Source organism: Molothrus aeneus, chromosome 7 (genome assembly GCF_037042795.1).
Source record: "Molothrus aeneus isolate 106 chromosome 7, BPBGC_Maene_1.0, whole genome shotgun sequence".
Classification (NCBI taxonomy): Eukaryota; Metazoa; Chordata; class Aves; order Passeriformes; family Icteridae; genus Molothrus; species Molothrus aeneus.
The window spans coordinates 12781911-12797607 of NC_089652.1; the positions used below are offsets into that span (position 1 = coordinate 12781911).

The following is a 15697-nucleotide window of genomic DNA, read 5'->3' on the forward strand; positions in this document are numbered from 1 at the left end:
CTTGCAGGAAATAAGGAAATAAAATGCCATCCTTGAAGGCAGGGGAGTGTGTGTGATGTTAGTCATCAATACTAGTCATTTACAGTTTTTGCATTATGGGCTATTCATGCTATTTCCTGAACAAGAAATGTTTCATTAGCTAATTGTTTTCCTTAGCAGAGCTGTAGGGGCATCAGCAGATAATACAGTTTCTGGCAAAGCTGTTTAGTGCCTGCCTATATGATAGGGGAGAATGACGGTAAATTTTAATGAAAGAAATTCTATCTGAGCTGAAATAATAGTAATGCTTCAAAATGTTGTTCAGAGTTGACTCCTTATCTTTTCATAGGTCTGCTATGTGCAAATGAGCAATTCCAATCTTGCATGTTGTCTGATGTCTGGATTTTGACTGTTTTGCAGTGGTCTTTGACATTGTGCCAAATGTATTCTGAAGGTGTGATGCAGCAGAGCCACTGCAGCACAGTCCCCTGAAAAAGGAGCAATAGTAAAACCTACAGAACTGAAAGGGAAAAATGGCAATGCCCTAGTGAGATTGTAGCTGAGAATTGGGTGGGTAGAGTGGATATGCTTGGTGAGTGAGAAGGAACAATGGCACAGTCCTGCTCCAGCAGAGTGCCATAAGATGGGTGGTCTGCAGTTGTCAGTGCCTTGCTTGCAAAACTCTTCTCCTCCTGCCCCAATAAATCTTACATTTTTTTCAAAAGTACAAAAGGAATTATGTATTATTTGTACTGCTTACCTTAGCAGCAGTGAGAGGTCCTAGCCCCTTCAGTACATACAACTTTGAAAAGTATCAGTATAGGGCTGTTGTTTAAGACAGCTAATGGAATATCAGAAACAGAAGTATTTTCATTATTTCTTAGAATCCGTGTTCTGTGCAAAGATTGCATTTGGTAGTCTTATTCTCTTGTTCTGTGGTTTAGCTGGTTATGTCGTTGCAGCTTCTCTGTGCATGCACACAAAGATAGATGTTCTTTTTCTGTTCCTGACACCTTTATAGCAGATACATACGTTTTCATAAACGTTTTTAGTTAATATCCACTTAAGTTCCCATGTCCTTTTTTCCCTCTGTGATGTTATATTAACCCAGTTTTTCATTTTACTGCCTATCAGTCTAATTAGGGCATCTCTTCTCTGTTCAGTTTTCTGTAATTTAGCTTTACTTACCAGGTCTGTCAGTACATAAGCAATGGCCTTTCCTGAAACCCTGGCAAATGTAAGGTAAACATTGCTTTCTTAAGTAAGTCATGACAAAGTCTATACCAATACATATATTTCTGTATGGAAAGGGGAATTGATATCGATCAACTTGATTTTGGAAGAACAGTATCTGCATGGCCTATTTCCCCAATATAATTATTTCAATTACAAAACCATAAATCACTTGTGAAACTAAGTGTTATAGCTTTGTAGCAGACCAGAATCTTGTCTCAGACCATAAGAAATACTTCTAATGTGTTGTTTGCATTATTTATTTTTATTGCTGCAACAATTCTTTAAAGACTCATCATCTGTGGTCAGAAGGAGCTTTCAGTGGCTGTTAATGTCTCAGTATATGACCTGACAATATGAGAATGACACTGGCATAGAAATTACTCTTACTGTGGGACTATTGTGCCCATGCAGAAAACTGTAAAAACAGGTGGTGCTTAGAGGGTGGTACAATTCTAGTTTCTTTCTCTCTAACATCACTGTCCTGTTGTTATTTGGTGGGGAGAGGAAGCTTAGGAGTTTCCCAGTCAAAAAGGTGTGACACATACCCATTTGTCTCTTTTCAGGATCTTTCCCAGAGAGTATCTTCTTCAACAAATCCATCTTTATTCTCTGGCAGATCTTCAGGAGGTGAGTGTCTTTGATTTATTCTACCTGTTACACATGGAGCCTGTTCTCACCTTCAGAGCTAATTGTACATTTCCCTTCTAAGGGAATACCTGCACTTCCAAGCTGTGTCTGTGGTTTGTAGTTTAGTATAAAAATGAGTTAACAGTGTCATTGATTAGGGATGAAAGTCTAGAGCATCAGTGTTCAAATAGGGATGGAAAGAGACTGTGAAAGAAAACTGTAGTCTGTAAAGAGAACTTTGCTATGAGAAATTTTTCATCTGCTCAATAAATTCTCATCAGTCTCAGCCCATAGGTGAGAAGCAGTACTTATTTCTTTGCTTGAAAGAGTAGTTGTTCGGGAATTTTGAAGTTGGTAAAGACCCTAATGCAACATGATTATTTACAAATCTGCTGAGCATTGCCATGAGCAGGAGGCAGGGTGGAACCTAACCCCCACCTGCCCTTCCCCCCAAACCTCAGCCAGCCTCCTACACAGAGCTGAGCCGTGCAGTGTTACCATGACAGATGTGACCATGGAAGAGGTCGTGTGCCAGCAGAATTTGTCTTTGTGTTGTTATTGATTCAACTAAGCAAGAACCTTGAAGTTCATTTACCTGAAAAGCAGAATTTTATTATGTAACAGATTAGACAAGAAGAATTTGGAAAAAAGAGCTGAAAAAGGGAGACTAGGGAATCTAAGGTGAGTGTGCTGCAATGCTCAGATGCACAATGGAGGAAGCCATGAGGTGAGATGTGCTGGCTGACCTGGGCACCTCTGTGTTCACACTAATGCTGCTGCCAGTGGTGTGTAAAGCAGTATTTTAAGCTTCTTTCACCTGTTTCCCTTCTCTAGTGGTGTCTTTTCTGCAGGATAAGAGTAGCATAGTCAGCTCTGGATGTTCAGCTGACACATTGAGGTAGTTCAGATGCCCCTCAGAGCTGGAGACTACAGAAAAACAGGAAACGTGGCTTTTGTTAGCTGGTAAAATCACAGGCTAGAAATTATTCCATATATAAAATAAAAAGGCTGGTTGCCTGAGGTCTGAAACTGCTTCCACATCTTTTCAGCATGTTCTGCTATCTCATCTTTAATAATCAAGCCATGAAAAAGCGAGCTACTTAACTCCAGAGCTGCAGTCTCCCTGGTGGGCCTGTCTATTAGCCCCCAGTGCTTTGTAAGCTGCTTAATCAGTTCCTAACATTGGTAGTAGATATTTTAGAAGCAAGCAGCAGCTTATCAAGCACCCTGGGGGAGAGAAGGAGGGTAGAAGTCATAATTCATGCATTGATTTAGCACTTTCCTGTTGCATGTTTCTTTGTGTTTGTGTTTGCAAGACACCTTCTCTTCCCCTGAGGCGCCCAGTCCCAAACTTATCGTATTTAGAGGCAATATAATTTGATTATCATTTCTGCTGGGGTGGGTTAAATTACATTTGCCTTTTAATCTAGCTATATTCTTGTTGCGAGCATGGAGAGGGTTTTCCACATTTCAGAGGCTCCAAGTTTGAAATCTGATTGCCTGTTTTTGTCAAAGTGGATCCAGAGTGGAGAAGAGGAGGGCCCAATGAGAGTATGAATCCAATGGTCAGATAAATACTAATACCCTTAACAGCTCCTCACTCCCTGAGTGCTTTGCCCCTTCTTGCTGCTTTCTCCCAGTTGCTCATCATTTTCCACTGACCTGCAGTTTGGATAGTTTTAATCCTGAAAGTTTTTCCTCCTTTTGATTCCTCTGCTGCCTATTTCCTCATATCCATGGACTGCTTTTGCACTGTTTCCTGCTGTCATGTAGATTGCATGTGTTTGGGGAATTAACTAAAAGGTTTATTAAAGATTAATGGAAAGATAAGGCATGGTGAGTGAATTAGAAAAGCAGAGAGGGGTAATCTGCAGATATAAGCAACCTTTACCCTGGTTAGTCCCAGCTCAATTCTGATTTGCTTCCTAGCCAAGTTCCCTTTAAAGATCCTAGAAAACATGGTTGTTTCCTACCTAGCAGCTGAGTTTCAAAAATGGGGTTTGAGGGTCTGTTCTTAGTTCAAAAAGGTTGAAATGCCTGTTTGCCAGTAGATGAAGCAGTTTATAATACTACTCTAAAATAAAATCCAATATCAATCTCTTGCCAAGTCTAACAGGGCCTAGATATTATGAGTCTAGCAGAGTATATACTTGGGCTGTCTGGTGGTCTGGGGATGGTTCTCACTTGGATCCATTTGGATCAGGCTCTAGTGGGGAAGACTTTGCTGTGAGGTTAAAAGCAGAATGAAAAAAAGAAAATTGGAACAAAGTGGCCTTACTTTTGGAAACTTCCCAAATGCTGGTGAGGCAGTGGTTTTTGTTAGTACTTGTATTTTTAACAAATGCTGGTGGTGCAGGTGTGAGTAACCAAAGAGGCAGCAAGTGACAGACTTTATTTGTATGTACACACAAATGCATACCTGGACTCCAGAAGGTTTTGCTGCAGCCCAAGGCCCCAGGGACTACATTAAAGTTTACAGAAGTCTATCTGTGGCATTCCTGTGGGTAGATGTTTTTAGAATTCTGGTGTCAGCCGACAAGATAACTGATGAGGTGTGTTCAGACTGAATAGGCAGAAACACCAAGTGGGATTTCACAGGCACAAACCCCACAGCTTGCCTATTCTGCCTCATTGTCTGCACTTGTTTGTCTTTGCAGCCTCGTGTCATCTGCCCTGCATCACCCATAACCCTCTGCATCTCTGTTAGGCAGTTTATCCAGGGTTATTCCAGTCAATTAAAGCTTTCAAGAGGGAGATCTCCACTTGCTAGGAAGCAAGTATTCACTCCTGAATTTGCTGGTGTTAGCAGACATAGTATACTGGAAAAATGGATTTGTTTTATAGACCGTGATGTGCTGTTACAGTCCAGGATATTTTCATCCTAAACCTGCTGGAGGTGTGAACTCTTCTCTGCTGACATTACTGATAAATCTGTGCACATATAGACAGAGTTCATGCAACAGGAGTTAAAAGCTGTCAATTTAGATTTTACAGATGTGGTTATGGGGCTGCTTGTATTGAAACTGACAATTTTACACTGTTAAATATTGGTTTGGACCAAAGTTGACTCAGACAAGAGTCTTGTATTTCTTTTGAAAAGTAATTCTGGCTCCTTACACTACATAACATGTTGATGGGAGCTTTTGAAGTAAAAGACTAGAAGGCACTATTGTAGTGATTTCCAAATTCAGATGGTTCATCCACAGAGAATTAACTAATGCCTTGCCTTTTTTTTAATGTTAAATAGCAAGATACACAAGTGCACAAAAATTATTGCAGTGATGCACAGGAAGTTCTACCTGAACATGAGGAAGAACTTTACTGTGCAGTGACCATGCATGGGAACCTGTTTCCATGGGTTGTGGAGTTTTCTCTCTCTGCTGGAGATATTCAAGAACTGCCTGCACACAGTTCTGTGCCACATGCTCTTGGATAACCCTGCTTGAGCAGGGAGGTTGGTCCAGATGACCCACTGGGGGGCCCTTTTAGCCTTACACATTCTGTCATTCTCTGATGGTCTTTACTGTTGAAACTTTCTTAATCATGCCAATTATTTCATCCTGGTTATACCAACTCTAAAAGATACAGTAAAATGAAAAGGATCCACATAAGGGCAAAAATTACTGGATGCCAAGGATGGAAATTGTGAGCAAGATGGGAGATTTAAAAAGATGATAATTTGAAGACTTGTTTATAAAGGAACACTCAGGGAAAAATAATGAAGTGACAAAATATGGGAATTTAAAATGATGAGTTGAATTACTTTAAATCACTGTGTAAATACTGTTATTCATAATATAAGTGGCTTTCATTTGGTTTATCTCCATTTACTTTGGAAGCAAAGTGACATAAATTGCATTAAGGCCATTTTCATTCTGAATGTGTATGTCCATACAGGAATTTAATGTAGTATAATTTGTCCATTTTAACATAGTAGATAAACTAATCTGTTGAAATTTAGTTAAAACATTATTGACTTTAGATCAACTTTCCTGACTACCTGTAGATGAACCTACAAATAATGTGAAGAACAGTGCAGAGAAAGGATGAACAGGAGAGCCCTGTTCTCACAATAATATGGCACAGATCGCACAGTGAGTATGAGGAATGCATAAAAATCCAATGGAATCCTTAATGGAAATGCTTCTCTGCAAAACACAATGACTATGAGGAGTGTAATGCCACAATAGTGTCACTGAGGCCAGAAATGTATCATCTTTGAGAGGATTAAGTATCCATAATGAGAATATCCACAGTTACAGTACATAAAATAAAGGGATTATAGGATTTCAGACTAGACATACTATACTGAAGGGATTAGGAAGATGTCTCCCCTACTGACAGACAGATCAATGATTTCATCTTCCTCTGACGTTTGGAACACTGATTATACCCAGCACTGATTACAGCTCCCGGGAGCATTTTGGGCTTGCTGCACTGTTGGTCTCACAGAAGCATTCCTCACTGGGAAATCTTAATCTTTCTGGTTGAGCTTTTCTGCATATAAGGCTCACTAACTAGAGTGTGGGGAATAAAATGAGCTTCAATGAAACGAAAGTTCTACCTGATTTGAGCCTAATATATTGTTAGAGTAGGATTAGAATGTCTTAGAAAAGCAAAGAAATCATTAGATCTCCTTCACTCCTCCAGGCTTTTAACCCACGCTGTACTTTCATTGCGCCTCCTAGACAGAAGTGAAGGAGTAGATCAGAGATGCTCTTTCTACTATTTTTATACGTGCAAAGCTTTAGGCTGATTTAGACAAGTTGTTTCATCAGTCCCAACAATAGCAAAGGATGCAAGATGTGGACTTCTTTGCCTTTTACTTGCTGTTTTTTTCAGAAGTAAAACTTCTTTTCTGATAACTCAGTCCTCGTACCATAGCTGGTAAATGCTTAGTATAGATAGGTAACATACAGCCTGATGAATTCCAAGCCCATCAGTGTTGATGTCCCTGCCCAGCAGTTCCTTTTTATTGATACGGTAAAAGGATGGGATGTAGCATCTGACCCACATAGAGCCTGTGCACGTGGCTGTATTGATTGAAAAAAATGGGGGGGTGGCTGTTATGCTTTGGGCTTGCTGTAGTTTCAGAAGTATTACTGAATTAGGTACACAACAAATGCCCTCCTGCTCTCGGTGCATGTAGCTGAGCCTGTGAAATCATGAGTGCAAACTGACTTATATCAGTCAGAGAGTCTGTTGCTGTCATTTGTGTCATTCAGGGATTCAATATAAACTGTATCATCTTAAGCTTCTATTTACCAAAGAGGTTTACCTATGTAGCTGTACCAGCAAATTCTTTTAATTTTAGGCAAGCCCTTTTTCTGCTTAAGGGGCAGGAGGTGGAAAATGAGAAGGACAATTAGGTTTTGGGCAGGCCTGGCTATGCTGAGATGACTGAAGATTTGTCAGTCACAGTTCTCTGTGGGAACTGACTGTGCTCAACAAGGGCAGCAGAATGCCAGGCACATCATCTGTGCCATAGCAGCCACAGTTCAGAGTTCAGCACTGTTGGGAAAACATTGATTCACAGCTCCAGCCTCCCAAGCAAGGGTTGAGACAGTGTGTGTGACAGAGGTGTGAGTCCTGCAGTGTGTTACTACCAGTGTAATAATACCAGATAGTTGCCTACATGAATTATGTAAGGATGCATTGTGGACCACAATGGCATAATGTCAATAGCTGTCTTTATCAGCTGTGCCTGATTGACAGTGTTCTAAACTAAGTATATTAGCAGAGGAATATGACAATAGTCCTAAGATGGGAAAAACATACAATATCTCTTCATAAGTATTAAAAGATCTGATAGCAAAGCAGCAATTAAACAGCTTGTCTACTTTCCTGTGGCTGTGGCTCCTTTATCACTGAATCACAGAATGGGTGAGGTTGGAAACACCACAGTGTGTCATCTGGTCCAACCTCCCTGCTCAGGCAGGGTCATCCCAAAGCACCTGGCACATCACTTATTTTTGTCACTCCCTGGAGGTTTCAAGCACTGAGCTGCCTTTCAGTAGAGCAGGAAGCTTCAGGTTAGCTGATATTCCCTGAGTGTGTGTAATTCTCAAAGTGCTGACAGCTCTGGTTACAATCAGTGGTAATGGCAGTGATGGTACTGGCGTTTCCTTTTTACCTCAGCTCTGCTGGGGAAGGGAGTTGCTGTCATTCAGAGTGGCTCTCAGGCAGAGAGCAGGGCAGAGCCAGCCAGGCTAGGGCATGAAGAGCTGGTTAGGAGCATTTTGGCAGGTGGCTGTCAGGAAGACAAGTTCATCTGAATTAGGTGTTGCAGACAAGTCTAGAGATCCAGCAAGATCGTTAGTAGATATTTTTAATAGTAGGACTAGTTCCAGCACTGGATGAAACCAGAATTTTTAACAGGGTTTCTTAAATACTTATAGCCCTTTTCCTTGTGAACATGTAATCTAGGCCTCTTGGGCTAAGTGTGGCTTTTTAGAATGAAATTCTGTTTAAAATGACCCAGTAGTGGTGCCAGGGATTCACAGGAGCTTTTGAGTTGAGATCTCCAGAGATACTTTAATTTTTTTCAGCCTGTAGAAGCAGCAGCAGTAATATAAGTTACCCTTTTTCTGCTGCCTTGTGCTAAACAGGTTTCTTCTGTTATTTTCTGCTGTGCAGAATGAAAAGCCCACTACTGGAGATGTGGATTAGCAGTGTGAAAGATTGGGCTCTGAACTCATTGCTCTACTTCACTTAAAATGATGATTTGGGAGAGCCAGCTGGGTGTTCCTTCAGGACTAGCATCCTGAAAAAACAGATTTCCCAAGAAATAAAGTAGTGTCTCAGGGCTACCTGCTTGGAAGAGAGAAGAACTTTTTTTTTTAGTTTTTTCTTTTAAATATACTTTATACTCACAGAGGTTTTTTTTCAGAGTAGCCCTAGCCATTTTCTTGGTATGTTGCTTTCTTGTTCTAAAATCCTTCAGAGATGGATCCTTAAAATGCCCAGATCCGGTCCTATGCAAGGCAGGAGAGTGTCTAATTTTGTGCTATCACTCATGAAATAACATCTTGCTCAGTGGGCATGTAGAGTCAGTTGATATCTCTGCAAGCAATTGCTTGCTTAATCTTAAAAAAAAAAAGCGTATATATACTCTCTGCCTGAATGCATAATTGCTTCTGTATTTAGAGTCACGTATGTTTTTAAGCTAAGTAATGTGCTTTCTGTTTCCTACCAGCCAAATTCCTGGTACTCTTTCAACCTTGTTTGATTAAAACAGCCTTTAACCTTTGCTTGACTACCTTTTTCTTAAAACAACCTATAATTCATCCCTGCAACAAGATCAGGAGAGCTTGGGGTGTGACAAAATTGGCATGTAGCTGCCTGGAAACCTTGAGGGAAGGAGAAAGGAGGAAAGAGGATTGAAACACAGTGAGTGTGAGTCTTGTTGCAGAGCTGGTGGGGGAGCTGGCACAGGTGATTTCCTGGCATGTTGTTTATACTGAGACAATTCCATCTCCTCTTCACTTGTGTCAGCTTGCATCCAGAGACCTGCTGAAATTTCTGGCATTTCTTCCTTTCAATGAGAAGAGTGGGGGAGGGCTTGGAGGAACCTTGTCATCCTCTCTGTCTCCTGCTGTAAATTGACTTGAACTGTCACCAGTTTGTTTTTCCTCTCCCCCAGCCAATGTAAAACTCCATCTTCACCTCGCCCCCTGCCTATGTGTGCTTGTCAGAGATTAGCAGTGTTTGCTCTTGACCTTGTAATTCTTCCTCTTTGCAGTGCGTATTTTAGTAGGGGCTGATTTGTGGAGTATCTCTCTAATAGCAAATTAAACTGAAACATATTTAGGGGTTTGCTCTGGAAGGACTGTGAACAGCAAATGGCTCTGCCATCAGCACAGACTACCTGATGCAAACAAGTCAAAGGCGACTTCTGATTTCTGTTTATTCAGATCTCACTCCTTTAGTTTGCTCTGCTTTAGTTTGATTTATTTGGCAGTTGGTTTTGTGGGGTTCTTTTTGTTCTTTGCAGTGTTTATTGCAGGGTTTCCTTTCAGGTTGCTCTCTGCCCTGTGTGATGAGTTAGTGCAGCACAATGCGCGCTGGTGTCAGCAGTGGTGAGCAGAGTCGCTGGCTCGCCTGCTCCTGCCCACCCTGCTGTCACCTGTACCACAGGCTGAACAGGCTTTTGGGACAGAGAGGGACTGTGGAGGGTGTAAAGGGAAGAGGAGGGGAGAGGGTGGGGTGATATCACTCTTGCTGTTGGGAGCAGCTGGGATTGGGGCCCATAGCATGCTTGTCACAACTGAAGTTACTGCTGTATTCTTTTTTTAATTTATTGTATAGCAGTGCACAGTGACCGATTGTAGTGTGCATGCACACAAATAGTAAGAGATCATTCTTCCCTTAAATCACCTGTAATTTAAATAAACAAGACGGGCAGTCTGAAAGCAGTGACTGGGAGTCAAAATGGAGCAAGGAAAGCCAGCTGATTAGTATATTGCACAAAAGATCTGATATCTGCCTCTCTGCAACTTTTACCTCATGATCATCCTTCCTCTTTCCATTTCCCTTTCCTCTGAACTAAAGATTAATTGTGCATTGAAATTATAACAAGAATTTGTGGTATTAAGAATCTGGCCAACGGAAGAGAAAAAATCCTCAAGGAAATTAGCAGTCCACAAGCATTGTCTGTTCCCTAGATATAAATGACTGGGAACTTCCCAGCCAGGGAAGGTTTTCCCTTTATTTTCTCTGCAACTTGTACTATCCTTAGCTAAGCATATTGTAGTATGCTTGTTTCCAAGTCTGTGTTTTTATCACAGAAGTCCTGAACCCACTGAAATCTTTGTGGGGCAGAGCTTGCATTTACCATCTTGGCTTTAATGCCAAATTTTCATGTTTAATGAATGCAGAAAATACTTGCTTGTTATCCAGTAAACAAACAAGGAAAGGCAATCATATTTTTCCTGTATCCCCAGTCCACTTTTGCTTGTCCTGACTTGTGACAAAGATTACCTGTGACAGACAGGAGAATTTGTCAGAAAATGGTTTCTGAACTAGATGTTGCAATGTAAGGATAGGAGGTAGAGTGTAAAGATCCTGACTACAGCAGAAGATCTGAGGCAGGCATTAGGAACAACTTCCAGTTGTTCTGAGCACTGGACTGTTGTGGTATCTCTCTGGTGAGGAGATTTTAAGCAAGTCAGACAGTCAGTTTTGGTTGTGCTGGAGGGTGAGGAACAAACTGTTCCTGGATGTTTCTAAAGGTGTTTTTTCTAGGCCTGCTTTCTTGTATCATTGGTAGCTCCTTTGAAAGCATATTTCTCATCTGTCCTGGAGGTGAAGAAAGATTATTGAATGTTTAATCCTCCTCCACAAAGCTTCTACTGGTGAAATTTGGAGGGTAGTGAGCATCTAAGTGGTGAATTGAAGACAGTCTCTTCAGGATATTTTATCTGCCTTTTATTCAGTCCAGGAAGCATGTTCTCTGTGGTGCTTTAAAGTCCAGGCAAAGCTGGAGCTTACCTGTGAATTTGTTAGGAAGAGGCATGATTCAGACTAGCTGTTTCTGGAGAGGTAGAAAGAAAACAACCAATGGGGGCAGAAACCTTTTCTGCAGAGGATGGTGGAAAGCTGTGCACAATTGTTAACTGCTCATTCAGGTAGCTTCCTTCTGCCAGACATGCCTGTGACATTATTCCTGTGAATTAAAGTACTTTCCATCTCTTCAATTTATGTAATTGGGGATCATGAATGAGTTTCATGTCCACCACCCCTTCTATTTTCTCAGTGCCTCTTGGCCTTTCATGTCTCTTCTGCATTGCGTCAGTGCCTCCTGGCAAATTCTGTCTATGTCTGTCTCTCAGATAGAGCCAAGTGTGTGTCTGGCCTTGAGAAATAATCATAAATTTTGTTCTGTCAGGAGGAGAGGCCAGGACCATCCAGTTTAGATTTGAACCTGTAGTTCAAGGTGTTTTAGGGATTTCATATCACTTAACCCATACCCTCCAGGTATCACTTGCGTCTGACATGTGGATCAGATTGGAGGAATAAGAGCAACAGATTGCTCAGTGCTTCAAAAGAAGGTTGTGAAGCAAACCTGTCTTTAAAGAGAGTACCTTCTAATAAATGTTATCTGCAGAGAAATACATCAGTCCCTGCATAAGTAGTTAATGTTACTGCTTCAGTGTTGGCTCATAAAACATCTTTATCGCCTCTATGATGATAATGATTAACAAGCTGATTTACAAGGGTGGGGTCACAAAGCCATTTGGCAAATTTAGCTTGTCTCACAGTGGCAAGAATATAAACCTGAGTTTTACAGTATTTTTACCACTTTACCTGGAATACTTAACCCTGGTGGCCAGGCTCTTAGGCAGAGCAGTAGCAGCAGGTTCTCCTTTATGAGGATAATAACCTGAGTTTCCTCCAGTACTTCTGATACCTGAGGAAATTTTAGGTCTCAATTTGAGGATTCAGGAGTGCTGGGGACGTTTCACAGGTTCCCATCTCAGTGTTTATTCCCTGATCACTTAGCCACAGTGTTTACAGGCACACTGTTACATGATGCCTCTGGTTGACTGCCCCTTGTGCAAGAGCTGGCAGAATATCTACCCAAAGATGTGTGTAGATTTATCTTCCTACTCTTAGATTCTGGATAGCTTCTGTTAAAATATCCTTCATCTGTTGATTCTCCATTATCTTGGATCTTAATAAGGGATTTTTTGGTTTAGATTGTGTCAGATTTTTCTTTTATTATCATATGGTAGGAATTACTCTGAGTGCCAGATTTAATTTATAAAGTATTTTAATCCAGAAACACTTTATGTGGTTGTAATATACCATGACACTGTTGAGAATCTAGACTTGTTAACCTTTGCAGTTTCTCACATTGAGCAAAACGGTGTATCTGAAAGCTCAGCAAGCTGTATTCCTTTTACTGTCTGTTCTGACAGTCCTAATGTAGGTGATTAAAAATATTTATGATCTCCATTCTAGGTAAACATCTACTGCACTTTTAGAAGTTGGTAAAAATGCACAGACAGGGTAGGAGTTCTGATGACTTTCACTCAAATTCACAACATAGACTCCTGCAGGGATGGAGATCTTACTCAGTACCTTTTGCTTCTTATCTAGCAATGCTGACAGGAGCCCTGCCCTCAAAACAAACACTCACTGACCTCAGAAATGTTTGAAAACTGTGCTGTTTTTTCTTTCCTGTCCAGAAAGTTCATCATATCTCATAGACTTCAGTGCTGATTTATGTGGCCATGATGCAAAGTTTGGGTATTTCTGTGGCCCTGGTCTCCTGGGTGGGTGGAAGGCTATTGCAGGTGTTACTTGAAGTGCTGGTGGATCATTTGTCCTTCTGTTTCTACACATCTCTCCCCTAGTTCCTGCTAAAGTTGTTGGGTTATTACATCTGTGGAAATGACACAGTCTGAGTTAGGAGGGGTCTTCCATGCTTTCCTTGTCTAATCAATATGTGATTACTTTTCAGTTAGTCCCAGCTAGAGGCTTCTATTAATGTCTTTTGTAAATTGAACAACTCTCAGGAACAAACTCTAGTTCTGTAATAGTTTTTGGTCTTGCTCTGTTTCCCAAACAGAAAGTTATTACAAGTCATGAGTTCAGGTTACCATCTCTGGGTTAAGACTCTGAACAGACTTGAGATGTTCTACCTCTGTTCCCTTGGCCACTTTTCTAGTTTGGTTTTTAATATGAAAGCATATATTGCAACACCACATTCACGACCTTGCTCTCCCATGGGACTGGTTTGTGCAACCCTCCTTCATGCTGGGAAGTAGGTTCTCGTACAGGGAGTTTTTGTTGACTGAACAGGGAAGACAAAGTGACTTGACTTCTCTGCTGTGTGTAATGGGAGCTGGGGTTTGTGCTGCATAGAGGCACAGCTGGGTGTGGGCAGTGGGGCCTTCAGAGCTGGACTTCTGCCAGCCCTGTGTTCAGCCCAGGGAGCCAGGATGAGGGATGGAGTCAGGACAGAGCTGCAACTCAGCGTGTGCCAGAGGTGAGGGGACTGCTGTGCTGTGGGCTCAGAAATGCTTTGTGAAGGTTAGACACAGGGACTCTGATCACAGGCCCCTGGGAAACACCTGCTGCTTCTGAAAGTTGTCTGTGAGCAATAGCCCTTTTCTGCATATGCATTCTGGGCCACTCTGGCTTGCTGGATGCTCTGGTCTATGGCTTTGCAGCTGTTGTTCTCTGGGGACAGCTGACTATCCATTTGTTTGTGAAAACATCACCTTGATAGAGCAAGGGAGCTATGAGTAACTTCCAGTCTTTGAATGAAGGATCAGGAAACCTCTGGGGGCGAGCAGCCCTCTTGACAAATAGTTAAGCTTTGACTGATCACACATTGCCCTCATAATCATGTTAACGTGATGTATCCAAAGGGACTTCAACTTGTAGCACGGCCACTGCTGCCTTTTATCTCCTGTCTTCCTGGTGGATCAGGAAACACATAACCCAGTGCATGTGTCCTGCCTTCCCACTGTACAGACTCTGGCAGCCTTTGCCAGCGTTGGCTTGTCTGCCAGTGTTTGGCAGTCCCTGCATTTCCCCCTCACCTCACTTATTCTGTGCATTTGTTTCTTCAGAATTATACTGCTCCCCAACTGAGCACAAAGATATACCAAGAAGAAAGTTTGATTTACCTTTATTCATAATATTAACTTGTTTGAGTTGCTGTTGTTGAGTTGCAGAAGTCATCTAAAATAATTGTGCCACCACCCTTTCAGCACATGTTCAGATGCTTTTCCCCTTTCGTTTCTCCCATTGCTGCAGACAATTCTCTGCCTTTCCCTCTTGCTTTTCAGTACAGCTTGAACTTTCCCAAGCTGGGTTCAGGAGGCTGGGCAGGGGGCAGGTAGCTGTTCCTGCTGGATTTCCTGGTTTTTCCTCTCCTCCTGGCAGCCCTGGCACCTGCAGCCAAACTCTGGCCGGAGGGATGGTCTGCAGTTTGGGCAGGGAACCTGTATGGGAGGCTCCTCCAAAACACAGCTTGTCCTATTTCAGGTGGAAGATATGTGGCAGTTACTGTAAAAAGCAGTGTTTGCTTTGCTGGTTTAAATTGTAAGTGCTTTGAGGGCAGGGCCTGGCTTTTATGTATGTACATGTGGGTGTGTATTTTTATACAATTCCTGATGTGACACACACAGGAGCTGTGTGCAAAGACCATGGCTTTCTGTCTTGTGGAAGCTTAGAGAAATGTTTTTCCTGATCCAGAGAGATGAACAGTGATTCTGATCTGAACACTGGGGCTGTTCAGAGAGACAACTTGCTTTGGACTTCTGGACACAACTGTTTTCCCTCTGCTGTCACCAAGTAGTGTACCCCAACGTATTCCAGGTACAGCAGTGATAAGCATGGCCCTGTGTCCACAATGATGTTGGAATGGATTCCTTGGCCAGTAAAGGAAGGAAAAGCTGCATTGTACCCTCTGTCATTTGCTGACTGGGATGCCATCATTAACCACCTCTCACCCATAGTTTTGACCAATTAAACAATTGCTCACTCTAAAAAGAGTTTGGATTAGAAACAGACCTTGCTCTTTATGTGTGCTGTAAGTAGAAGAGAATCTGAACTCGGCAAAATTTTAATTTAAGCTTGATGCTTTTTTTCTTTTTAAGAGACAGACATATATTTTTAATCCTTTGCCAAGTGTATGCTGAGACATCCCCTATGTTGAAGAGATAAGTCAAGGGTGAAAATTTCAGTTTCTCTTCCTTTGGCATCCTCTTAACTTAGTTTTATGCTAAGCTGTCACACTTTTGAAATGTGATATACTTTTCTGCAGCTTGTAGTGTGTGATTTCACAGTTTCTCTGTTTTGTAAACTTATTTTGTAAATTGAAATGTTCTTAGGAAAGGTT

General features: G+C 41.6%; 1 protein-coding gene across 1 annotated transcript in view; it reads left to right on the forward strand.

The window, feature by feature from the left end:
* PLEKHM3 (pleckstrin homology domain containing M3) overlaps positions 1 to 15697 on the forward strand; it is a 79459-nt gene that overhangs the window by 43974 nt on the left and 19788 nt on the right. The window contains exon 6 of the mRNA XM_066553752.1: positions 1779 to 1842. Coding sequence (XP_066409849.1) covers positions 1779 to 1842 — 64 coding nt within the window. The remainder of the gene's footprint in view (positions 1 to 1778; positions 1843 to 15697) is intronic.